This window comes from Motacilla alba, chromosome 12, assembly GCF_015832195.1.
Source record: "Motacilla alba alba isolate MOTALB_02 chromosome 12, Motacilla_alba_V1.0_pri, whole genome shotgun sequence".
Classification (NCBI taxonomy): Eukaryota; Metazoa; Chordata; class Aves; order Passeriformes; family Motacillidae; genus Motacilla; species Motacilla alba.
Window position 1 is genome coordinate 11,880,913 of NC_052027.1, and position 26,351 is coordinate 11,907,263.

At 50.1% G+C, this 26,351-nt stretch overlaps 2 protein-coding genes across 2 annotated transcripts; both read right to left on the minus strand.

Moving 5' to 3' along the window:
• Positions 1-157: 157 nt before the first annotated feature.
• HMCES (5-hydroxymethylcytosine binding, ES cell specific) lies at positions 158-5,662 on the minus strand. The gene is made up of 6 exons (XM_038149343.1): positions 5,447-5,662; positions 3,555-3,698; positions 3,096-3,215; positions 2,391-2,551; positions 1,734-1,926; positions 158-1,319 (listed from the first exon to the last, which is right to left on the minus strand). Exons 1-6 carry the CDS (start codon positions 5,627-5,629, stop codon positions 1,110-1,112), a joined length of 1,011 nt encoding a protein of 336 aa, XP_038005271.1. The 5' UTR covers positions 5,630-5,662; the 3' UTR covers positions 158-1,109.
• Positions 5,663-5,750: 88 nt separating this feature from the next.
• Positions 5,751-24,975, minus strand: COPG1 (COPI coat complex subunit gamma 1). The gene is made up of 24 exons (XM_038149342.1): positions 24,786-24,975; positions 22,290-22,342; positions 21,468-21,548; positions 21,299-21,370; positions 20,429-20,508; positions 19,365-19,440; positions 19,118-19,210; positions 18,700-18,786; positions 18,392-18,549; positions 17,664-17,797; positions 17,023-17,090; positions 16,097-16,285; positions 15,546-15,641; positions 13,916-14,159; positions 13,458-13,533; positions 13,054-13,157; positions 12,816-12,941; positions 12,351-12,419; positions 11,842-11,984; positions 10,211-10,382; positions 9,179-9,276; positions 7,722-7,860; positions 6,673-6,771; positions 5,751-6,105 (listed from the first exon to the last, which is right to left on the minus strand). Exons 1-24 carry the CDS (start codon positions 24,820-24,822, stop codon positions 5,975-5,977), a joined length of 2,625 nt encoding a protein of 874 aa, XP_038005270.1. The 5' UTR covers positions 24,823-24,975; the 3' UTR covers positions 5,751-5,974.
• Positions 24,976-26,351: the final 1,376 nt, after the last annotated feature.

Genomic DNA, 26,351 nt, shown 5'->3' on the forward strand with positions numbered 1-26,351 from the left:
CATGATCCACCAACATGGCCTTGGAGAGCTCAGACCCTGAGAGCTCCGCAGTGGGTATGTGGTTTGCTCCTCAGCAGATGGAGAGGAGGTACAAGCTCTGCCTGCAAAACAGGAGCACTAGGGCTGCAGTGGGCAAGAGGGCACAGACACACACACGGACCAGGGCACGGCCCAGCCAGCCAGTGAAGCCCATTTTATTGTTCCCAACACAAAGGAAGTACTGACATCTAGCAAGGATTTCAGTGTGTAAGGCTTTTGGTCTGTAACATCTGGCTGTGTTTACAAAATCCCTGACCTCAAAAACAACGGCCCTATGCTGTTCTGTAATGGCACTTAGGTTATCTGGGCTCTAATGACTGGCCTTTCCAAATAAGGCAGAGCGCATCCCTCCCCAGATCAAGGAAATCCTCTCTAAGTCTTCAAATCCCATTAACAAAATGATTGTACAAACAACGTGACAGACACACTGTTCCACAGCACGGAAACCTAAGCCAAGTCCAGCTCCTCCCGGGTGCCACTTGAACATCTCCCTGTTCAGGAGCCACGAATGCTCAGAGCAATGCTGGGGCAGAGCAGGGTGGATCTGGCAGATCTTCCCAGCCTGGGGCTTCCTCATAACATTTACTGCTTGCTCCTCAGCACTGCAGCCATCTTTTGAGGGCAAGAGCATTAGAAAGGAATTTGTACAGAATCAGTGTGGAATTAAGTGGAAAAGAGGTATAAGTTTAACAGCAAAAGAAGGGAAGAGAAAACCAAACAGAAAGAGACATGAACTATGAACATTGTCAGGAGGCAGAAGCTATTCCTCCCTAGCAGGCTGAGATGCTTCTCAGGGTTCTCAGGGCTTGCCTCCCTGCATGACTGGCAGGGAGGGAGGCCACAACAGGTTATATTCACTCCCATCAGCACAAGACAAAGCCAAAATCTTTACAGACATCAACCTTTAACAAAACACAAACAAGAGAGACAACAACCTAGAGCAGCAGATCAACACCTGAGAGGCCTGGATGATTTCAACACCAGTCTGCAAAGCCTTCCAAAAATACCATTTCTCACCCTGCTTAGGAAAATCAGGGGTAAAAGAGATGGCCAGCCATCTCAGCTGGTGCCTAAGCCTTGTGCTTCTTCGCAGCTGGCTGTCCCTGCTTCCCCAGCCACTGCTGCAGGACATCTGCGCTGGTTTTCTTGGGTGAAGGGCTGTGGATGAACTGACTTGTCCACTTGGGCAAATCGTTTTCTTTCTTCTTCTGGGGAGAGCCCTCTTGGGAGCTTTTTAACCAGCTCAGCATCACTTTGTTGCTTGGGGTGGCTTTCACCTCCTGCATAGACAAAAGAGAGTGTGAGAGAAGTCAGAAGCACAGAGAGAGCAGGACAGCCAGCCAGCTGCAAGAGCTGCTCCAGAGCAGGATGTGGAGGCTGGAGCAATAGCCCTGCCTGCAACCAGGCACATCTGTGGGAGGTTTCCCAGACTGCTGTGAACAGGCTTGTTCCAAGACCCATTTCACATGGAATTTGCCTCATTTGGCAGCAAAATCCTGGCATGGGCTGACAGTTTTATTTCTGGAAGCAGAGGGAAGGGAATCTGTCCAGGGCTCGGCACTCCAGCATCAAGCACGGGCACGCTCTGCAGACATTGCCTACTGCCACTCCTCCTGCAGCCTGGCAGCTCTGACCCAGCTCAGAGACATCATCGTGGCTGAGCTCCCCCCTGCCAAGCCCCCACCAGCACCCACCTTCTTGGTTCCCAGCTCGATGGGTGCAACACACTCGGGCGTGTTGTTGCGGATGTTGTTGACGAAGGTGGACACTGGGTGGAAAACAATGTTCTCTGTGGGCTGGATGAGTTTAACAGCTTCTTGGGTTGGCACTTCAGCAAAGTCCAGCCATTTCCTGATGGCTTCGTCCCCATCCAGGATGGCTGGCATCCTAAGGGATAAGACAGTTGGAGCCAAAGCTCAGCTGCAATATGTCAGTGTGGTGGCAAAAGCCAGACTTGTAAGCTAGCAAGGAGCTGGCATCTTAGGGAAAACAGGGAAAACTGAAGCAGCAGAATGCTCTTCTGCAAGGCAGAGTGTGCAGTAACTTCACCCAGGTAGCTGATTTGCTGGAAGAGGCAGAGGGGTTGACTGCCAGGCCCTGGTCAGGCAGGGAGACCAGTTCCAGAAAGTGATCCAATTCCAACTGCCATCCACAGAGCACAAAGATGGTGACTTATGGGAAGGGCATGGGCTGGTGGCCCAAAATGAGTCAGTAATGCTGTAGCACTTCTGCCCGAGAGCAGGAGGAGGCTGCTGCACTCCATGCCTGCGTGCTGCCAGACTGGTCTAGAGGTGCAGTTCTCCTACTTCATACCCCTCCACCCCGCAACCCCCTTGCCTGCTCTCACTTGCCTGTGATGGATGAAGCTCACATCCTTAGAAGCATCCACGGTGATGATGGTGTAAGTGTACAGCACTTCTCCTCCCCCTGGTGGCTCCCAGCAGTCGAAAATCCCAGCCATAGTAAGCAGCCTCCATCCTTTCCATTCTTCATCTCCCTCCATCTCCTTGTCCTGCAGGAGAGAGGCCCCATTGTCCTGGTCACCACGGTCAGCCAAAGCAGCACAGATGTGCCAGCGCTGAGGCAGGTCAGTGACTCAGATCTGAGTCATGAACAGAACTAATCTGAGGCTCTCCAGGAGTCTTTCTGCTGATTTGAGGTGACTCCAGGAGAGGTACCAAGACCCTCATCTTCCCACTGGCAAGCCAGTGCTCTCCCTGTCTGAATATCCCAGCCACTGCTTCAGTCAAATGAGAGAGGTAGTGAAACTCCCAGCCCAGTGCCCTGTGAGCCGCACTGCCCACCCATGCAAATATCCGGCGCGTGGGGAGCAGTGACCGTGACGGCAGGGACGCTGTGTCACCTCTCACAGCCTGGAGACCGCTGCGATGGGGACCGCCAGCCGCAGGGGGTGACAGAGTGCCGAGCCCAGCACAGAACACGGCCCTGCTGGGATGAGCAGAGGAGGAGGGAAGCGGGCTTCTCCCCAGGCAGCTGAAGGGAGCAGGGGCCCAGAGCTGGGTGCAAGGGTTCAGACACTGCAAGGGACTCCATACCATGGCATCCTTGGTCTGGGGGAAGTAAATGAAATAGGGTTGCTTCCCCGCACTCTGCTGCTGCCACTCATAGAAGCCATCTGCCAGGACCACGCAGCGCTTGCCCTTGAGGAGAGCACCCTGGGGAGAGACAGCACAAGGGAGCAGTGAACAGCAGCCCCAGGCAGCCTACAATGGCAGAAGGGCTCCTGCAACCACTCGGCCCTCTTGCTCCCTCTCAGGACTTTCCTGAATTGCCCCTGGGATGCACAAATGCCACCACTAGAGCTGTGTTGAGCTTTACCAGTAACTGCCTTCTCAGCTCTTCCATTTCAGTAAACCCCCAGCTCTGCAGTACAGGGACTTGCTCCCCTGTGCAACGGCAAGTGGTGACCAGTCCTTGCCCAGCAGATGTTTCTGCCCTGGTTTTGCTGACTACAGGATTTCTTCAAGCAGGACACAAAGGTGGCAGCAGCTCACCTTGTAGGAGGACTTGTTCAGCATGGTATCGCTGCGGCAGTTGGAAGTGTTGAACTGCAGCTTGGAGGGGTTGTCCTGTTTGAACCAGGAGGGCACCAGGCCCCAGCGCATGTCCATGAGGACCCGCTCGGAGGAGTCAGCATCCTTTTGAACAGAGAAACACCTCGGGTCAGAGCAACGTCACGGAGACCATGAGCGTCCCCACAGCTTCAGACAGGTGTTTTGGGAAGTTCTGTGGAAATGGCTTTGCCCCCTAAAAGTGGGGATCTGGCCAGCATCTCTGCAAAGAGAAGCTGGGGCTCACTGCCCCTCCCTCACGAGCCATGCAGAAATAGCCACTAATTAGAACCCTTTGCATATTCTTAACAGCCTTGATGTAGGAATTAATCTTCAGCAGAAAGCACATGAGGATTTTGCAGCAATAAAGAACTGTCTCTGAGAGGCTCACCCAACTCTCTGGAAGAATTAACACAGCTTCTTTTTAGTGGAAATGGCTGGAGACATGAACTCTGGAGCTCTTGCGTAAACAGCCATGTCAGGCTGGTGTCAAAGTCCTCAAAGCCTCCCTTGGTGACACCAAAAATCCCAAAGAGGCAAAAGCCTCATTTTCATTTTAATGATGTGATTTCTGCTAACCTGGTGCACTTTCACTGCTCGTGCTTTGCATATTACCTGCCTTTGGACAATGGAAACAGTTTGTGGCTTTCGATTCTCCCCCAGCTTGCTCTCACTTTCTGCCCACAGCTGCCGGCGCTGGCAGCGCCTGCTGGGCCGTTTGCTCCCAAAGGACAGCAGCAGACAGACTCACAAATACACCCACTGTAGGTGTGTGTACGCAGGGATGTGTACGTTCAGGAGTGGCAAAAAGGGACGCCCTGCACCGCACCAGCACCCCAAAATCTTGAACAGTGATGGACAACTAAGCAAGTGTCTGCCTGTGACCTGTACCACACTCCCTGCCCCATATTCCTCTGCTCCATCAGCTCCGTTGCCTGCTCTCAGGGGGATGTGGAAGGAGGAAAGCAGGAAAGGAGGGCATGAGGCTGATGGCATTGCCCACGGCACGCCTGAGTGGTGCCACCGAGGGTCCCACCTGATCACCAGATTACCCAGAGCACCGGTGCCAGTAACGGCTGCAAAGTGCAGCTGCCCCAGCAGCTGGGGAGGGAGCGCAGAGCGGGTCCAGATCGGGGTGTTCCGATCGAGCACACCCCGTTTCACCCCGCTGAACGCCAAAGAGCAGCAGTTGGCCAGGCACCCTTTGTGTGTGAAACCAAACGAGCAGCACCAACAGCCGTAGAGGCTGCCCAGGTTGTTCGGGGGAGGTGGTGTGAGGCTTAAACTATGCGGGACAACAGTCACCACAGGTGTACAGGTACTGTCCTGCTCCGGAGTTGAGATTGTTTTTTTCCTCTCTGCTCTCTCCTACTACCAACGTGACTTGGACACACGCTGCAGAGTTATGAAATAAATAAATAAATAAAAATTTAAAAAGGTGCCTCAGGAAGCAAATTAAAACCAGCAGAGCAATTACAGACACTTGCAAAAAAACTCTACCAAGGTTAAGCACTGATACACATTCTTGCAGAAAACACTGCAAGAAACATAAAACACTGTGGTGGAAGCACGGTACCGATTCCCCTCCTCCTTCTGACCATGTAAATATTAACAAGAAGCGACATTTCAGCAATTAGAAAATTCAATACCTGCCACGTACAGCAAAGCGAAACGAAACAAGCCAGCAAAGCACGGCCGTTCAGAGCGAGCCCCTCACCCCCGGGGAGGCACGGCCTCCTGCCCTCGGCTCCGACTGGAGCCGCAAGATGCCCGGCACCCGCCCGCCGCCGGAGCCGGGACGCGGCCCCGCGGCCGCGGAGCGAGGGAGGCCGTACCTGGTGGAGGTGGCGGCGGGAGAGCAGCACGGGGCCGCTGGACTGCGGGCCCTTGTTGTAGGAGGGCTGGTAGCGCTCCTGGCGCACCCACTCGGGCTGCCGCTGCCGGCCCCGGCGGTCGCGGTAGGCGCAGGCTCGGCGGAGGTTGTCGGCGGCCAGCGAGCAGGCGGTGCGGCCGCACATCCCGCGGGGCTCCGGGCACCGCGCTCCGCTCCCGCCCGCCGCGGGGAGGGGCTGCGGCCGGGACGGGGCCGGCCCCCGCCGCGGAAACGCCGGTCCCGCCCCCGACACAGCCAGGAAGAGCCACAACACTGCTTTATTGGAACGACAGCGGCGGGAGGACAGGGAGCGGCGGCTGCGACGCGGGGACAGAGCGCGGCGTAGCCAGAGATTAAAAACGTGGTGATTTTATAGACAAAGCCCCAAGTACAGCTGTACTGCAGAGAACACAAAAGCTGCTGTAGTGACCGCGATCCTTATTCTGCTGTCAGTGGGGGCTCAGAGTTAGGACAGTCCTGGAAGGGGGGTTTATCCGACGGAGGCCATGATCACATCCACAGGGAGCTCCTCGGCACTGCGGGCCGTGACCTGCATCGTCACCGTGTCAGTGAGAACAAGGCGAGACCGCACCAGGAGGTCATGGCCACCCCGGAACACACCTGGAGAGGACAGGGGGAGGAAGGGGTGAGCACGCTGCAGGCTGCTTTCCCCTGCAAGTCTGAAGATGAACACTACTGCAAAATCTGCCAAGTCCTAGTGCTGGGCCAGGAGAGGCCCTAAAGCAGCTCCGTTCCCATTAATTATAACATACCTGGGACTCCTGCTACTGTAAAACCCATGAAACCAAAGTGTAAAATAAACTCCAGGTGAGAAGAGATCCAGGATTGTCTAAGAGCTCCGGTACTCACCTGTTCTGCTGGGTAAGGCTGCTGTCTTTCCCACACCAGGCCCACTCCAAAGCAGGATGCCACAGATCACAAAGACAGCAAATTCCACCCAGTTGAGCCTGGGGCTCATCCCAACATCCCCTCCACCATAGCACCCTCCCTGATCCCAAGACCAGTTGATCTGCACGGCAAAGACTGAAATCACGGCAGGAACAAACCTCAAAATCCAACCCAGAGCACAGTGGACTCCATCAGGAATTCCTGCCCTGATTTTCAACAGGCAGCTCTGTGCAACCTCCCAGAGTTGCTTCTCAAGCAGAACCTCACCCCATAGCTCACCTGCCAGGTACAGTGTGTGAGAGTTCTTGTTATCTGGCACTTTATCTGACCGCTCACAGGGCTGCATCCCCAGGAACTTCACAATATTGCTCACTGCCTCTGTTAGAAAAAAGCAACAAAATGGGCTCTGTGTCACAGATATCTTAACAGGGGCACATAAAGAGCACCTAAAAGTGACTCAAGCTCTCCCTACATGTTAGAGTTCACATTCCTTGTCCTGAGGGACACACACCACTGGTCAGAATCATGGTTTTGGAGGTTACAAGGACTACAAAGACAACACAATGGTGGTGGGGGTTTTTATGTGTTGCTTTGTAGTCCTTGCTTGATGTAGCAAAAGTGCAACAGAAAGAAGAGGGGGAGTGAGTCAGACAAGGGCAGAAGGAGAATGCAGCAGGCTGCACTTACTGCACAGCCCTGTCAGCCTGCTCGCTTCTCTGGAGACTAGAAAAGGGAGGAGATGTCTTGCAGGAGACACAGATCTTCAGGAGAAATATGAAAAGGCCTCAGGGAGAGTATTTCAAACCCCAAGGGGCTGTTCAAGAGAGCACAGAAATGGCTACAGGACAGGGACACTCTGTAAGGCATCAAAAGAACCGAGTTTTCACAGGCTTGTGAGTAAAATAGAACTGATACATGATGAAAGAGAAGAGGGTTTACCCCACCACCCTCCTCACCAGCCTCTGTCTTCTGATGTTTTTATTTTTTATTACTGGTCTCAAGAAGAATGGTGGGAGTTCATAACTGAACTATGGTTTGTCTGCTTGGAAGGGTTAAGTACGAGAGCAAAGCAAGATATTCTCTTGCCTCCACAATCCAGCCTGGTCTCTACTGATCACAAAACACTCACTAGTTTTTCTGAAACCTGAACTAACTTATTATGACAGTAACTACAGCTCCCTGTTTAACAGCTGTGGTGTAAAGCTTGTGAAGGGTTTTGCCCCATTAGCCTTTCTGTGACAGACCTAAAGTGAGCCAGACTGGGCCTCTGGACTCTGCCTGCAGGAGGGAAAATAAGAGCTCTGCTGTGCTCACACACCCTTCCTTACCTTCAAGGGTTTTAATAGCAGATAAAGTAAAGGTTTCTTCCTTTTCAAACTCATCACCCACTTCATCCCAGGCTGCTCCAAAGTTTGGCTTCAGAACTCGCTGGATGTGATCAGCCACTGTGACCTCCAGGTCTTCAAGCTGGTGGTAGAAGAGGTTCAAGTGAAATGTGGATGTTCTTAACCCTGTTATCCTCAGAGTGAACTTTAGATTGGATCCCCTAAGATCAGGTGAATGCAGCAGACTGCCTCCGCTTCTACTTCTGGTTTGCTACTGAGCAACTGCTAGGCCTGAGAAAGGCACAGTGATGCCATTTCCAGGGCTTACAAACCATGTTCCTGCTCTGAGCACAGCCCTTGGTCTGAGAGAGATCAAAACACTGGACAAATGGCCAAAACAGAGGGAAAAACAAAAGCTTATAAATAGCTGCTTGAGCATTTGTTTCTCTGAAATGCATGCAAGCTTGTGTTTTGCCTTTCTGGCTTATCAGTTTGTAGGCTGGTACAGTGAGACACTGTCAGACATGTGCATCACCTAACACTGGCACCAGGGTAGCTGAGCCGCTGCTGTGACTGCACCTGTGCAAGGCAGAACCAGGCTTGTCCCTCCAGAGTGTGTAATGAAGGACAGGCAATGCCCTGCAGGACACCAGCCTGCATTAATTCCAACAATTGCTGCACAAAAGAATCTCCTCCTGATTCTAGCTGAAACACATGGAACAGTTTAAGTATCATTCAATTGCCTTGGTGACTGGTAGGAAGCTGAAAGAAGTGTTAACCTTGTATGTTCCATTGTGAAAAACTCTCCCCACTCTTTCTGGGAAGACAGTGACTCACTGCACAGCAGTGCCTCTAATCAGATTCACAGCAGTGACAGGCAACGCACAGAAAACAGTTTCTGGAGCTAACAGGCCAAGCTGAGGCTGTGAACAACATCCCTTCCTCTCCAAGGAAGAGAGGTGCTTCTGCAGCAGCACTGCTTTCAGCAGTGTCAGCGCTGGGGAGGGAAGAGCTCCACCTTCCCCAGAATAAGAATGAGGATGGCAACTTCCCTGTGCCAGGCAAGCCTATAGACAATTAACTGTGCCACCACAGGAGCAACTTGTGGAGAATAAAAGATGCCTGATAGCCCTCTGTCTCCATAACCCTGAGTGTGCCATTGCTGGAGCCCATAGGGCACAGTCAGCCAAACCTGGAGGATGCACCATGGCCTCCCAAAACATACATATCCTGCACAGTCAGGTGTCCATCTATAGTGCAACAGGAGAGTACTCCAAATGAGACAAAGCAAGCTCTGCAAACTCCCATCTGCATCAGACACAGCAAGAGCTCCCTCTACATGATGCTGCCCGCTTTGGTGATGGTGATCACATCATTGCTTGCAGGGATCCAAGTTCAGATTGCAGAACCCCACAAAATGACAGCAGTTTCTGTGATCAGGTACGTGCCCAGCTTCTTACCACATACTCATCCTCATAACCCTCGTCGTCCGTCTCACCCGTGTTGGGATCACAGTCCTTGACAGTGAACTTCATCATGCAGCTGAACGTGCAGGCCACTGGAGACAAGAAAGCAAAGGCGAAGCTCACGTTACCACCACATCCACACTCCCCTGAGGTAGAATGGAGCTGGGATGTTTGGGACAGCCAGGCTCTCCCCGTCACCGTCAGCAGCACAGGCTTAGCCACTGACCTACAGAGAGCTCTCCAACAGTTTCTGTCTCTCAAGAACAAGCTATTTATTTATAATGTTAAGCAAACAGTGATAAAGACAGGCTCACGATGCTTGTACAAGACGATAATCCTCAGATCAAGTGCTATTACTAATGAACCTCACATTGTGCTGGGAATACTAACTAAACATGTCCCACCAGCACCTTGTGAAGAGGCAAGATCCACATCAGGGATCAGTTCCTGCGCCTCTGAAATGAAAGCCCCTTGCACCGCAATGCTGCAGCTCATTAATACCACTCAGCTGGGAGAGGAAGCAATGACTCATCCCTAGAAGATGGGTACTGCTGCGTGAACAGCAGCGACACGACAGCAGAGCAGTTCCAGAGCACAAACCAGGGAGACCAAAGCACAGGTAAAGCCTCATTCATGTTCTGGACAGGGGGATGTTCAATTCAGACATCCCATAAATTCTAGTGGTTTGTCTGAAATACCCCTCTGCTACTCAGAGCACCTGGGCACTCTCAGCACTTTATAAGCATTAGCCTCCCCATGTCTAACACGAAGAAAAGCTGAAGGACGTGCCAGGGTGCACAAAAGACAACTCATCTGCCAGCTCTCACAGCCCAGCTTGGCAGTACTACAGCACAAAGGAACCAGCAGAGGAGAAGGAAGGATTGACAGCCCCCAAACAGCAAAGACAAGTCATGCTCAGCATCACTCAGGACTGCACCCATACACAGGCTATAAATACCTGGCTGGGATGTAAGGTAGAATGTGTGAGGATAAGCAATACAGGAGAAAAGAGTGCAGACTGTTTACCTGCTGTTGGATCCTCTTCAGACAGTGCCACCAGCGTGTAGCAGGTACCTGGCTGGTTGTACACCAGGGTTTTGGCAGGTACATAGCCAATGACCTCATACCCCTCTGTTGGCTCCATCTGCACTGTGACATTCTCCAGGATCTGATCATTCAGAGTGTTCGTGCAGTCAAACTAAACAGGAAAGAGGAAAGCAGCAACAGCTTGAAGCTGCTCCCTACTCGTTGCAGAGCAGCCTCAGCTGAGGCACAGTGGGAGCCTGGTGTCAGCCCGTGAACCCCCAGCTCTCTGTGCTTCCATGGTGCACCTCGCTATCAGCTGGCTCATGACAGAGCAACTTGACTAAAGAATGCTCATTCAAATGCTTTAGGGGAGAAACTAAAACCCTGCTGCAGAGTCCAGTGCTCCAGGAAACTTTTTTTTTAAGGAAACAGGACTTGAAACAAACCAGCACATACAATCCAAGGCCTGCCCTCTGCAACTCAGGTAGGATCACAAATTCAGTGAGGGCAGGGATGTGTCAGATTTTGCCTGTTTCAGTTCCACTAGTTAGTATGGATTTTTTCCCTCCAATTTCCAGTCATTCCTAGTTAATTCTTTGCTCTACAGAAATGCAAGTACTGTGCTGCCTTTGTCATCCCATTTGAAGCTACAGGGACACAGTGCCTTCACAGCAGATGGAAAGATGATTGTTTGCATGGCTTGAACAAGGTACAGCTTGAGCAAGTCTCAGCAAGCTTGAAGTTTTCAGCGAGTCTAAACTTGCTGATTAGACTTTGTTCCAGCTGCAATGCCAAATCTCTTAAGCTCACACAATTGCATCTGGTGGATGGACAACAGAAACAAAGGTCAACCACTGCGAGGGCAGTGTAAGCAGTTCTGAGCTTTGAGGAAGGAGCTGGCTAAGGACAAAACACTGCTGCTCACAAGCTGTCAAAGAACTCACTGTGCCTCAGACTCCCTGAAGCCCAGGCAAGGGGAGTGACACATCCATCCTAACATCTCACACGTAACAGCAGGGTGGTACAGCCAAAGCCAGGATACACAGGAGAAAGCACCTCTGCTACAGGCTAAAACAAAACATAGCAGATGAAGAGCTCTCCCCCACTGGGTCCCTTTCTTGGGTACCCTTTTCAGCTTCTCAGATGTAGTAAGCTTCACTCTTTCATGCCCAAACCATAGGCTTGAGGACTCTGAAAAAGAACACAGATCCCTCTGCCAACTCCTGAGTGAGAACAGCCCCACATAGTGCTTGTTGGATTTGACTGTACCTGTAAGCATTGCACAGACACACCCTCCACCCTTATTAATTTTCTTTGGGGTTCTGCTACCATGGATAAGAAACTAGGGACTGCTCATTGCAGTGTCGTGCTTTGAACACAGACTGTGAGTGCTGCATCTCTGGAAGTGTTCAAGGCCAGGCTGGATGGAGTTCTGAGAAAGCTGGTCCAGTGAAAGGTGTCCCTGTCCATGGCAGGGGGGGTTGACACTAGATTATCTTTAAAGTCACTTCCAGCTTAGGCCATTCTATGATTCTATGATATCCCTGAGAGATGTCTTCACAACAAAGCTTTTAGCCAGTCAGGAGGTTATCTTCTGAGAGTCATCCGCAGCACAGCCCATAGCTACCCACCTGGAACACCATGTGGTTGACAAAGGTGTGCTTCGTGCAACGAACCACATACTCTGTCTCCAGCTCTGTCAGGGCCACAGGCTCTGGGGAAGACTTGAAGAGTGGGCCCAGCCCCCGAAACTCTGGGATGGCCCCCAGTTGCTCTGAAATAGAGGACACAAATTACTGCCTTCCTCAAGACACAAGGAGGTGTTAGCACTTTCAAACCCCTTGTTTCAGCTGCCAGAAGCTGCTACAGCAAGGAGCTACCCATCAAATACTCATAAACATTCCCTAGAGACTTTTAAAATTAAAAAGAGTCATCCTTTGCTCATGTCTACTGCAAGACAGAAAAAAGAGGACTGCAGGCACCCCCACCCTCCAGGAGTGAACAGCTGACCTTAAGCTGGGAGCCCATGTCACTCCCTGCAGGAAGGTAAGAAGAAGCCAGAGGGGCTAAGGCAGGCTCAGCAAGAGGTGGCTACAGAGTTCTCACACATGGACAGAGGAGAGGCCTTGCATCCATTTACCTTGGAATATTTCCTGCCGTGTTGCTGCCACTTTCTCTGGCTGTTTCACTACAGCAACAGGGGCATTTTCTGCAAATGAAAAAGAAAACACTCAAACAAAAACATTCCCAAAAGTGTTGAAGGAGAAGAGTAAGAAAACAACTAAATCAGAAAACAGATCAATGTCTGGAGAGGAATGTGACTAAGGAAAGCAAGGGAGCTCATTCTCATTTGATATACACTAGACACCCATACTTGGCTTCCTAAGCAGCTTCAGAACTGCAGCAGCTCCAGTGAGGATTGCCAGCTGCTACTATTATTAGCAGTTGGACTAGACTGAAACGTTAATGTGGGAGCAACCAGATTTGCAGGCCTTAGTCTTTCCAGGAGATGCAATCCCACAAAATTTAAATAGGATGGAGCCCAGCAATTCTCAGCAAGCCCAATGCAGGGAATCACTAGCATTCAGGGCACCCGATTCCTCACCTGCTCTTTGCTCGACGATAGGAGCTGTCGCCAAAGGAACAGATTTCAAGTCAAAGGGTTTCTCAGAGGGCTCCAGGGTGTACTGATGCAGAGCCCTCTCCAGGCCAGGGATGGACACCGTCAACCCTGGGGACAGAAGGGACAGGTCACTGAAACCGCAACAATGCCAGGTCTTTAGTTTAACTCTTGTTAGACCAGGAAAGAGGCGCAGACTTGTTTTAAGGCCTTTCTGCTGTACCATTCAGGATGTAGCCAGCATTGAGAGCCTTCTGCTTCTGCTCCAGAACATTCAGGTAGAAGGTGGCTCTGTCTCTCACTTCATTGTCATCATCCATCACACACCTGAGGGGAAAGTGGAAAACTTTATTCAGAATCTACGTGACTAAGAAACATCATAAAGCCAGAAAAAAACATGCCATAGGAGAGATCCAGCAATCTCCTAGTAATTATATTAGAAAAGCAGTAATCTGCCACACATGGCTTCTGTCCACTTTGTGGTGCTGAATGCACTGGTGATCCCATCACAGGATCACAGGTACCCCCTGCACCTTCTCAGACCCACAGGCAGAAGAGACTAGACAAGCTCACAAGCAAACAGGGTATGTCACCCAGAATGTTGAAAAACTCTGAGGCCCAACTGACCTTCTCAGTAACACCAAGATACTGGGTAACATCTCCTCATTCTGAGCTCCAAACTTGGCAAGGGCACTTACAGCACCTGTAGCAAAAGTCATGAAAACTGAATTAGAAAGCAAAGGAATCAGCTGAAGTTTCCTCCATTTCTTGGCCTTGATCAAACATCATGTCAGAGGTGCTACACTAGTAAACTGTGTACATTAGTAAACCTGTGACTAGAAAGAAGCAGAGGTGAAATGAAGCACCTGCAAACCTTTGTCTAGTTTCAGAACCAGTGCATATTCCTTCCCACTTCCCAGCCACAGGCCGCCACTTCCATCAATACTACTGCACAATCTTTGCTGTGTAAAACAATCTGCTCAGGCCTAGAGCAAATCACAACCCTCAAAAGCAGAGGCATTCGTACACTATGGCTCCCTGAAGATCTGTGCAAGGGCAGAGAACTTTCCAGGTCTGTCACTTACCTGCCCGGACTTCTTCATGCTCCAGAACAACCCTGTTGTAGATGAAGCGAATGTATTTGGAGGGGTTGTTGGTTTTTGGTCCTTCCTGCCCCAAGAGGTGGAGGATACGAGTGGCCAGCACAGTGAACTCGCAGTCCTCAATGAATTCACAGAGGTGAGACAGGCCTGTCTCTTTGCTCTCTGAGTTCTCCTCAATAATGCTGATGATGCAGTCCACGATGGCTCTCTTGTATTCAAAGCCACCCTGAGGAGCAAAAGGGAACTGCTCAGCTGGAAATATCAAAAGTATTTTAGAGACTCTGAGCTAGCCAGACGGGAGAAACATTCCTTTGAAAGGTCACTCACACTCAGTGCTTTTTAATGCGTGCTTGAAAGGAGGGCAGTAATTCTGCCCTCACTTTTGACCCTCTTTACACCCTCTTTACGCCAGCTAATATTCAAGCTCTCTTGCCAGCTCCCTTCAGAATGGCTGCACTGGAGGAAAAAAAAAAAACCAAAACAGAGTCCTAACCCAAGAGTAAAAGGATTCATCTGGCTGAAGGGTTTTTATCTCCATCAAAATCCTCTGCTGCTAGAATTAGTGTTTAAAACCAGCCATATGGAAGGAGAAAAAACCCAACCCTCTCCCCTTTAGCACTAGACATCTGAGGATGAATCACAAGAGAAATGTATGAAGGATCATATCTGCCACAGCAGGACACAGCAAACAGCTCCATTAGTGTGGGATGATAGGCAATCAATACCTCCCCAGGTACAGCCACAACCTGATATGCCAGTAATGCTTGGCAATCTTCAGACATTATTTACTGATGTCCTCAATACACACCGGGGGATTAAACTGCACACTACCCTCTGCCAATTACATGCACAGTGCCGGGCATTTGGATCTTTCTGGAGCTATTTTGGATTAAAAAAGCTTTGAAACAGAATGGTTTGAAGTACAAAACCACATTCAAAATGATACCATCCACCCACAGAAAATCTGGGAAAGGAGAATGGTCCATTTTTCACAGGAGCAAAATGAGATGCTCCAGTTTGTTCTGAACTGAGAGGCTGTAATTGGCAGGAAGTGATGTCAGAGCAAGCAGTGGTGCCAGCTGTGCTGCAGGCATGTTGGATCATTTAGAAACACCTCAGCAAACCTCTGTAAAGCTGTCTTTCTGTGATTTTTGTCTGACTGAATGCAGAGAATGGTTATAGGTACTCATGATCCCTTCACTGCCAGAGCACAGACACCAGAACAAAAGTGGTCCCGTGTCATCAATAAATAGGTTGTTATTGAATCTTTGTGTACAAGACAAAACTTCTTGGAATTTGCTGTCAAAGTATAAAAGAAAGCTGGTTCAAATGTGAAACACACATTGACTGCCAGCAGATCTGCTGTTGCTTGCATTTGCTTTGAGAGTTAATAAACCCCCATAAAAAAAAATCACAGAATGAAAACACACTAAAAATATGCCTGGCAGTATGCTTATAACTATTGTGCACAGCTGGGCATTGCTGCAGTCAGACTTCAAGCCTTTTAGAGAGAGGCTTTCACTGCACAGCCTTATCAGTAAAAGCTTGACACTCATAGGGAGTACTGTGCATGCACACAAGCAAGGCAGACACAGCTGTCCTGCAAACTTACCTCCTCCCGAAGCATAGTGAAGAGGAAGTTCATGAGGACGGCGTGCTTGCGAGGGTACTTCTGACACAGGGCATTGATGGCCTGCACCACTACCACCTGCAGGAAAAGGGGGCAAGTAAAAAACAATTCTGTTTCACCTGCAGGAAAAAATAGCTGAATTGTAGCAATTTTGTGCTGGCCTCCCTAAGCCAGAAATCACGTTTTGTCTTTATTTATTAAATAAATGCAGTTTCAGGAGGTACAATCATAAGAATTGGAGGAGATAGATCTCTATGCACTGGCCAGCCCCTAAAGAAAGCCCACACCCACTGGAAAGAAGAAGGAGATTTGATTCTCAGAAGGCATCTCCCCAGAAGAGAGCATGTGACTTTGGAGATGTAGGACTGAGGCACGGCTTCGGCAGACAGCCTCAAATACTTTCTCCTCCCTGCAAATATTCTGCTGCTTCTGGAAGCAGCTCCATGCAGGTTTAGAGCACACACACAAACATGGACAAAGACCATGAGGTTTCTTCAGGAATCCGGGTATCCCTCCTCCTCCCACTTCCTTACTTTGAACTCATCTGAGATTTCTGACATGAAAGAGGAGATCTGCTTCATGAGCCGGTCAATGCTGCTCTCACTGCCGGTTTTCAGCAGCGTGGTGATGGCCAGGGTGGCTATGCTGCGGTTGGAGTCTGTCACAAGGTTCTCCAGGTCCAGGTTACAGGCAGTCACAGCAGATGGGTGCTTCATGGCAACCTGCAGCAGCCAAAGAAGAATAAAAATCCCTCAAAAGGTGCAAAAGGCCAAGCTGGCAAAACCCAGCAAAGCTCACTCATTCCCATAGAAATAAGCAGTCTAGACTGCACATGGGGGACCTCTCAGACAAACAGCTAATCTGGAGTTAAGGTAACAAGCTCTTGTTTCCTGCAGAATTGCACCCCTTGCTGGAAGAAAAGTAGTAGCAACAAACAGTCTTTTATTATTTTTAACTCTCTGATTTTGCTCTGTATAGTAAGAAAAGAAAGCTATGAATTCCCAACAAAAATTTAGCCAGACTAGCTGTGCAAAACAGCTCTGTAAGCAGAAGCACAGCAGTTACCAGACACTGCCATTCTCTCTTTTTCTTTTATAGTGTTTATAAGGAGAAGGGAAAAGCTGGAGCAAAGACTACCACAGAGCAGGCAAGAAGCATCATCAAGGTTTGATCCCTGTTTTACAAGGAGCTTCCTCACCATGGGAAGCTCAGAAGGGAAAGCACTAACACTAAGTCTAGTGATATTCTAAGAGACCAGTGAAAACGATCAGGTTTTTTTTCCTTCTGTGGAGTGTTCTTTGAGGTTTTATTCCAGACAGAAAGCAATGAAATATAAGGCTGTAGCACAAGACAGAGGTTATTCACACAAAATCTTCACATAATCTGACTGCTTTCTTCTGAAGTCTGCATTTCCCTGCACATGAGACACTACTGGAGCTCCCAAGAGACTGGCTCCTACCTTGTTGAGGGTACGGACGGCTGCGTATCTTAGTGCTGCTTTCGGGGAGCTGCAGAACAGCTGCAGAACTGCAAGGTGGGGAAACCAACACAGACAGATGTTTAGGCACTCTGTTATTGAGAAGCATTTCATACCTAAAGCAAGAGCTTCAGCGAAGAGACAGTTGCAAGCATAAGGTAACTAGAAAAATGCTTTAGAAGCAATCATACCTTAAACAGATTCCTCCCTTCTTCTTGTCCCCTTTGCCTTTGTCACATCCCTGCTGACAACTAACTCTTACCTACCTCGCTCTTCTTCCACAGTGCTGCTGTCCTCTGCTCCTTGTGAAAGCCAAATTCATCACCTTGTCATCTTTCCTATTAAGTTAATTTGAACTGCTGTTCTCCATTTCATGCAAACCCTGCTCCTTCCCCAGAACTGACCAATAAAGTAACCCACACTTGAACACACCAGGAAATACCTTTACAAGAACAAAGCTATTCCCACACACCACAGGCTCTCAGCAGCAGCATAAAGCAACAGGGGACAGAGCAGCATAAAAAGCCTGAAACTACACAAGGCCCTTGTTTCTTGGGGCAATCATTAGGGTCACCACTGGAGGCTCATAATTCCCTTGCCACGATCATGAGCACCACACTTACCTGAGACAGCTGGAGCCAACTCCTTGGCAGTGCAGTTGGGCAGGTTAACAATGGCAGATGCAGCTTCATACACCACCATCTCATGCTTGTTTCTCAGGCAGCTCTCAATGAAATCAAACAAAGGGCTATCGCGGCTAAGGGACAAAAAACCCCACAAGACTGAATTAAAGCAAAGGTACTAACAGAAGTTAAGAATTCAGCAGCAGAAATGGGCAGGTCCCAGAGCCCATGGAAAGGTAAAAGTAGCTATAAACCCACTTTGTCCCCAGATTTTGCAGTGGTCATTATACTGTACTTCCAGCATGCTTGACAGTCAGGCTGCCTTCTGAGAAGACACCCTCTGCCTTACAGGCTAAAGGGAATCCCCCTCAACTCCCATACAGTAGGAAATGACTGTACACACCACAGCTCTTATCCACCAGGAAGCCACATTGCATACATGCTAGATAAACAATTACAGAAGACAGAGAAAATGAAGTAGAACAAAGAACAGCTATGCAAAACAGTCCAGAGAAACAAGATAGTATTTGATGTGCAAGCAAGACTCACAGAAGCCACCCCAAAACCATAAAGACCTCCATATTTTCTCTGCTTTTATCCAACAATAAGAGGGTAGAAGCTGCATGCTGCTCTTCAGAGACATAAATAATGAGATGGCAAGTAAGCCTGCAAGAGGAGATGGAAGCAGGACTGGAAGTTCTTTCAGCAGGGGAAAGGAGCCTGCTCACCTGCCAGCCTCCTCCTCCAGCAGCTTGCTGGCTATTCGGATCATCAAGCAGTAGGCAAAGGGGGACTTGAGGCCGTGGCGTGTGAACTTGCTGAGCATCTTGTTGACTGCCAGGCGGTCGTTCTTGCGCACATGGTACAGCAGGCCCAGGGCGTGATACTGTGCAGGGAAAGAGAATGTCACAAACCCACGGTGGGTTCCTTCCCCCTTTGTCCCCTCTGTCACCCAGAGGTGCCTGGCTGAGCTCCAGCAATTTGCTCCATGCCCAGCTGCTGGTGGCTATTGCCCTGGTGGAGGTGGGTGTCCTACCTGCACCATGATATTGTCACTGGAAGCTGCCTCCTGAGCCTCATTCACCCAGCGCTTTACCACATCATAACTGGTCTTCAGCAAGTGCTGGAAGGAGATGAAGCCACAACAACCCATGAGATGAGAACGGAGGAAGCTTTGGGTATTTCAGCTTATATTAAGAAGCAATGAGCCTTCCCCATGAGCGTGCTGGCAGCAGCAACTTCTAGAAGAACAAGGGATCAGCATGCAGAGATCTGGCCATGACAGCTGCAGCCTCAGGAGGTTGATGATCTCTAACAAAGCCAGCGCCAGTCCCTCAGTTCACAAAGACAGGAATAGCAACAAAATCCTGAAACCCTCAAGATGTCCAGTCCCACACAGATGACTGCTTCCCTGCTTCATTGTCCCTCAGGCCCGTGCTGCAGAGAGTACGTACCAAGGAAGACACCAGAGCAGAGCTGGACACACTTGGCACTTTGTCAACAATCGCCTGCTTCATGTAGCGCTCGATGGCCTGCAACATGGTACTCTGCAGGGAGAGGGAAACAACAGCTGATACAGGAAAGCCCTTCGGAGTGTGAAAGGGAATGCAAAGGCAAGAAAAGCACGGTGGAAAGTGGGGTGGGGTAAAGTAGGAAAAAGTGAAGGGCACAGAGCTGCCCCATGGGAAAAGCAGTACTTACATCAGTGATCTGACAGAGTGCTCTCACAGCAGGGCCTCGGTAATTGTCATCCTTCCCAGTCATGTCTTTGGTCAAGCTGGGAAAACAGGAAGCTCTCAATATGGCACTCCTGAGCCAGCAGCTCTCAGGTGCACACACAGAGCAGCAGGCAGCCAGCATCATGGCTGAATGCCAAGCAGGCAGCTGCAGGTCTCAGGCAAATCCCACTGGGGTGGGAAGGCAGGAGGAATCCCTCCGGAAGCCATTAACAGGTAATCAAGGACCCACCTCATGACTCAGAACATATCAGCCCATTGTGGGATCCTCTGCCCAGGGGGAAGGAGCTAAGCATCCCCACCTGGATATAATCTGGGCTTTGGGACAGAACAGGCAGCCCTTACCCACTGGTTTCCAGAGGACAAGAGCTACCAGATCTTTTCTACTGGATCACCACTTCAACAAGACCATTTCATCTGGACTGCTACCACCACCCTAACTAGTAGGGTGTCAGGCTGTATTCTGGCTCTGTCAGTGGTTTTTTTTCTTTTGTATTATTGTATGTATTTGGTATTTTTTCCCCTTTTCCTAATAAATTGTATTTCTGACTTAGAGTCTCTCACTGGTTTTGCTTTCAAACCAGAACACATGATCAGCAATTCAGGAATGACTGACAGAGGGAATTTTGTTCCCTGGTGAAGTTGTATTCAGTGCTGCTACAGGAGAAGTAAATCCTTGTCTACCTGTTGAAAGCCTTGGGATTTATGCCAGAATTCTTCAAAACATTTCAAGGCATTCAGATAGGAGTTAATGAAAAAGCCTTTGCCAAAGGGGAAAAGCCAGCAGTGCTACCATATCATGTACCAAGAGACACTCCAGACATCCATGGGCATGGGATATGGGGACACGGCATATTCCGTATACATCACTATGAGTTTAATGTATTTTATTGGTCTTCTATAATGGAAAACTTTTTCCTCACAGGGGTACTCCCTATCATCACCCTCCTCAGGGACTACTTCAAGAAGCTGGACAGACATTACTGAAGAGCATGTCAATATTACAGCAAGAAAAGTGAAGTGACTGACCTGCTAGTAACAATGATCACATCTTCTGCAATAGAAGACATCTCTTTGATAGTGAGGTAACACATCCTGCGAAGAGTTGGCTGGCAAGGAAATAAGCAAGAAGAACATCAGCTGAGATGATCCCAGATAAGAAGGGATCTCAGTTTTCCCTGCTTACATAATTTTATCATGAAGATCACAAGAACTTGACACCTTCAGAGTGCGTCACTCCCTGAGCATAAAAGATGTACAAAATCCAGACTGATGAACAAATCCCTCAGTCTTAGGGTGAGGCCATAGAGATACCACATTTAGCTGGATCTACAGTTTCATCTTCCACTTGTCATTCATATGAACAAGGAGAAAGCCTTGAAACTGTTTGCTGGTTTGGTGGTTTGAGTCTCATGTTGCTTCAAAAGCAAGAAAGCAAACAATTTATAGTCCTGAGTCTGGAGATTTCTGCACTGGTCTCATGATTTTAAAGCCTTGCAGTTTGGTGGACAACTAATGACTGTGAGTAGGTACTAACTACTAGTGCTACTGCTGTGAGTAGGTACTAACTCCCAGCCTCCTCCAAACACACAATTGTTGACTCTCAGCAGGATATTTTAATACTAGGCACAAAGCACAGTAAAATCCACCTGCCTACCACAATCTCAGAGTTAAATGGCAATTTAGAGAGAGGAATGTCTGTCTCAAGAGCAGTGCATACTTCAGTTAAGCTGCTACAAGATCTGGGAAGCTGCTCACCATTTCTAAACTTTCACCTTACTCTTCCCACTCAGATCAGGTAGCTTCAGACAGGACAGAAAAGCTGATTGTATAAAAATGTGTATCTCAACGGACAAATTGTCCCACCAGGTAAATACAAAAAACCAAAGGCAGACTTACATCATTGGACTGAAACAGCTTGGTCATAGCAAAGAAGGATTCGGTGGCTTCCATGACACCGAGGTGCTCCCCCTAGTTGCGTGGAAAGAAGAAAGGAAATCCCAATTATCACAACCAGCTTTGGGCCTGATGCACACGTCTGTATAGGTGTGTATTTTCTGTCTCTTACCTGGTTTATGAGATACAAGATCTTGGTGAGGATATGAGCACATTTTCGTGGGTTTATGGGAGTCTCATTAAACACTCGAGCCTGGAAACAAAGCACAGACAAGGACTGACCCCCCTTGCAAGCACTGTCCTGCCTGTCCCAACTACACATTGTGAGTGAGGTATGGCAAGATACTTAATGACTTTGGATCAGATTTCCTTTTAACTCCCGTTAAACATGGACCCCTTTGAACAGCTGGTTTTGCAGTCTCGGATTACAAATCCAAGAGCAATAGAGGTTTAAAGGCTAAATTCTCATCCCACTTTCACCCACACTGGTCTGCACTGTGTGCTAGCTACAACACCACTCTTCTGACAGACAAACTTGAGCTTGCTGAGGCTGCAGGAGCCAGCACCATTCCCAACCTCACAAGCAAACAGAGAATGCTGAAACAGGGGCTGGGGATTGAGATGTTCCCCTGCTCTTGAAAAGAAAGGCATTTCTTCAGAGAAAATTTATAAAACTGTTTAATAACCCCTCACATCTCTCTAATTAATATTGTCATCCATAAGACATTTGGGGTGTCCAAGGCCACTTTCCCAGATAATTTTATTCCTTTTATTACTATTTATAGTTCACAGTCTTTAAATTGTTACAGAGACCATTTCAACCTTCTCCCCTCTTCTGCACAATAATAAAATAAGAACTGTTGCCCATTTCTTTCAGAGCAAGCAGGACTGTAACAAACCCTCATTTTCTTGCTGAAGTTCTCCAGTGACCTACTCAAGACAGGGAAACACTCTGTCTGGTGGGGTACACAGAGGAGATGGTCTGAAGATTTACCTCTTGCAAGACTGCACTCTTCTCCAGGTGCTGGAACGGGTTGGAATTCCCACCTGCAAAACAAAGAGAGTAAAAGTCTCTCCAGGGATAGTGCCATGGGAAAGCAACTTTTTAACCATGCCCATACTTTAAAAACAGTCTGAGCATTTTGGGGTGAGTTTTTCATGAACACCAAGCAATGAGAGCACCCTCTTGGAAGTAATATTAATTGGATGTCTTCATGGCAGGCAGGGAAGGCAGAGCAGGTGGGACATTCTTCAATTTGCCATCCCCTCCAGACTGTGAGCTGAGGCAGACTGACGAGCTGTAAAATAACTGTGCTCCACTGTATCCCCAGACTATTTCCACCCCTGGGCTGGGAGCTTGCTGGCAGTTAGAGCATCAAAGGACAGGCTTAGGAACAAAAGCTTAGACAGAAAGAGGCACTGCTTGCCAGACTGGTGAGTCAGGAGTGTTTTATCCCTCCCATACAAACCAAACAAAAATCCACCAGTAAAGTATTTTTGGCTCTATCACTAATTAAGAGAACAAGACAGCAGACTAGATAGGCTGGACACAAAGTAACTTTCATTGTTCCATTTAACAAAGTAAATTATACTAAATAATTAGAACCCCCAGCAACTAAGGATGAAATAGTCAGAGGGAAAAGCACTATCATTTCACATGGTCTCTATTAGATTGCCTCCCCAGCATTTGTGAGCTGCAGCTTTTCCAAAGCTGCTAGTTATTGATAAGCAGGTTTTAATTAGAACCTCTGCTCAGCCTGGCCCTGGGACACAATGCAGCCCTTTCCAGTGTTGTTCTAGTGTTTGTTCCAAAGGCTGGTCCACTAGAGACAACATCTGCTGGGCCAAAATCTGACCTGACCCAAGCTTGAAGCATCCTAGGCTGGTGCCAGGAGCCCTTTCTAGATAAGCCTTGCATAGAAAAGCAAACACATCTGCACCCTGGCTCCTTCCTGGTTCATGAAATGCCTTCCTCTGGCTCAGGGGAAGTTTGCAAAGGCAGCAGGTGGCTGAACAAAACACAGACACTGATGTGAGGTTGAAGAGGTGGAACAAAACAAGGGGAAAGAGCAAAAATGTCTCCAGTATGAGTGTGAACCAGTTCTAGAGTGAGTATGTGAATGTGTTCCACAAAACCTGCCCAGCAGCCCAGTATTTCCATGGTCCAGCATGTCCACAATCCTTCAATCAGCCACGAACAACACTGCATCACCTCTGCATCCTTCACAGTGCTGAGGATCCTGAAGTACATTGTACATGGGGTCTCAGTCCTCACAGCACCCTGCATCAGTTTTCTTCCATGGAGAGGGAGAAAGATGCAGGGAGGGCAGAGGCTGTGTGTTCATAAAGCTCCTAATATTGGATAACTAACAACAATTTATTTTGATTTGTAGAGAAACGTAATTTTGTGGCCAAAATGACATGTCAAAGGGAAGGGGAGCGGGTCATCCAAGGCTAGCAAAACCATACAGGGAAAGCAAAGAGACAGAAGCCAATTCACTGGATCCGTGCATCTCCTGCCAGCCCCAGCCACAGGTAATGTCAATACCTTGATGGCTGTGGCAAGGTACAAATGAAGAACAGCCCCCAAAATTAAAGCCAAGAGCAATTCCCCTCCAACAGCTGCCTCACTAAATTCTCTGCTTATCAAGATGTCACTAGAGGCCTTGGAAAAGGGAAACAGGAGCAAAGCACTGAATGCCCACTAAGATAAAAAGAAAGTACAGTCACACAGAACAATCACCAAGATGTAAGCTGAATCAATTTGCTTCAGGACACACTGATTTGTTATGCAGAGCAAGATGTGGAGAAAGCTTCATAGGAAGATGAAAAAGATACCACAAAGCTAAACCATGAAAGGAAACGCTGTCTATGATGCATCGCTTCCACCTGAATTACACACCATGTAAAATATCAACCTCCTCCTTAGTGATCGGCCTAAAGTTTTGAAAAGTCAGGCAATCACTTCGCGTTTCCTTGGTGCTCTCAGGTTTTCTGATCCATTGAAAGTAGCAGTGATTGTGGGGCCAGAAACGATGAACTGGATTCTACCTGGCCATAGCACCTGGTTCCAGAGCTGGGCGACGGCGAACAGGGCTAACGTGCCCAACATTTACTCTCAGGCTGTGCACCTGCTGATGTGGCAGCAACCTCGCTGTGCTGCGCCCGTGCAACCAGTTTATCCTCTGGCTGCAGCTGCGAGAAGGAGCCAGCAGACTGCTCTAGTGCTCCCACAGTGTTCCCACAGTGGTTCTATAGTGCTCCCACAGTGCTCCCCACTGGTTCCACGCACACCAGCAAGCCCCCGCCGCCAAGCTGGCACCGAGCCTCCCCTCCCAGCTCCCTCTGTCCCTCACGGATCCCCTCGTTTCCACAGGAGGGGTGTCTTCCCTCACCGCTCTCCCCGCAGCCACGGAGGGGTCCCCCTCAGCGATCCCCTCGGTGCCCACAGAGGGTCTCTCCCCTCACAGCGCCCCCGGCCTCCCCTCACCCGACTCCTCGTCCTTCTTGTCGAACTTCTTCAGCATGGTGCTACCGAGCGGCCTGTCGCTGCAGCCCTCCCGTGCCGTGGCAGTCCCAGCCTAGATCCCGTTCTTGATCCTGATCCTGGTTCTGATCCCGGTCCTGGTCCCGGTCCCGGCACCGCCCCGCCCTTTCCTGCCCCGCCCTTTCCTGCCAGCCTGTCACTGGCACCGCGGCCGCCGCACTGCGCAGGCGCGGGACCGCCCCCTCGACGTGTGCAGGGCGTGGCACAGAGCCCTGACTGACAGGGAGAGGGCGCGGCCAATTGGCAGTGACGCGGTCTGATTGGCGGAAAGGAGGGGGCGGGGCGGAAAGGAGGGGGCGGGGCGGACGAGGGTCCGGGTTGGGGTCCGCGCTGGAGGGACGCTGGGGCAGCACTGGGGACACTGGGACACTGTGGGGACACTGGGGCTGGGGCAGCACTGGGGACACTGGGACACTGGGGCTGGGGCAGCACTGGGGACACTGGGACACTGTGGGGACACTGGGGCTGGGAGAGCACTGGGGACACTGGGACACTGCTGGGTACACTGGGGCTGGGGCAGCACTGGGGACACTGGGACACTGTGGGGACACTGGGACACTGTGGGGACACTGGGGCTGGGGCAGCACTGGGGACACTGGGACACTACTGGGTACACTGGTGCTGGGAGAGCACAGGGCTTGGGGCAGGAGGCACTGGTACCAGGGGAAACACTGGTGATGGGGGTGGCACTGGGATCCCTGAGCTGGGCAGGGGAAGGGCACAGGGGAGATGGGGCACTAGGGGCAGAGGGGCTGAAGCATAAGGGCACGCTGGGTCTCGGGGAGGACAGATGAGACACAGGGACAGAACATGGAAATGAGGAGATCCTTGCAGGCTCAGCGTCCCAGGAACAATTGGGAGTGGCAGGGGAGAACCCCTTTCTGGGGGTTGGACAGTTGTCACTCAGGCTGCCTGCCCTGGAGTGCCCACTTGGATGCACCAGCTCTGGCAGGTCTTGTATGATCGCTGTCCCCCACTGCCACTGGTACCCTGTCTCTGCCCTGCCCCCCAAACTCCAGGCTCAGCCCCACAGCACACACCCAGGGGGTGCAGGAGGGTATCTCAAGGGGCCAGGCACAGCCCAGGCATTACCTGAGCCTCAGGTCAGGCAGGGATGGCAAAAAACCTTTTACCCACCTTGCCACCCCACCCCAACCCACCGTCTGCTGGCACATCCCTTCCTGAAACCTGTCCCTTCCTTGGAATATGGGGTCACCCCAGTTGCTTCTGCCCCTTTCCCAAAGCCAGTGCCGGCTGCACAGCGCCGGGGCTCACTCACCCTGTGTCAGGTAGTCTTCGAAGAGCATGGCCGTGTCCCCCACCAGCTCCAGTGGCCCCCCTGCAGGTGTCTCCCGGCCTGAGCCTCGCTTGCCCCAGGCTGTACTTTGCACGGGGCGGCCGCACTCTGCTCTGCGCTGCCCTTATCTCCCAGCTGAGCTGAAAGCAGCGGCTCCAGTGGCACAGCAGGGTTTCCCTGTTGGCCCGGAGCTGCTGTGGGCTCCCCGGGCC

Coding starts and splice junctions, on each gene's coding strand:
- HMCES (XM_038149343.1), bottom strand. CDS start 5,629: ATGTGCGGCCGCACCGCCTGCTCGCTGGCCGCCGACAACCTCCGCCGA. Junction 3,216..3,554: donor TGAACAAGTCCTCCTACAAG/GTGAGCTGCTGC, acceptor GTCTCTCCCCAG/GGTGCTCTCCTCAAGGGCAA. Junction 2,552..3,095: donor CCCAGACCAAGGATGCCATG/GTATGGAGTCCC, acceptor TCTCTCCTGCAG/GACAAGGAGATGGAGGGAGA.
- COPG1 (XM_038149342.1), bottom strand. CDS start 24,822: ATGCTGAAGAAGTTCGACAAGAAGGACGAGGAGTCGG. Junction 19,441..20,428: donor GTGATCATTGTTACTAGCAG/GTCAGTCACTTC, acceptor CTGTTTTCCCAG/CTTGACCAAAGACATGACTG. Junction 10,383..11,841: donor TCAACCACATGGTGTTCCAG/GTGGGTAGCTAT, acceptor TTTCCTGTTTAG/TTTGACTGCACGAACACTCT.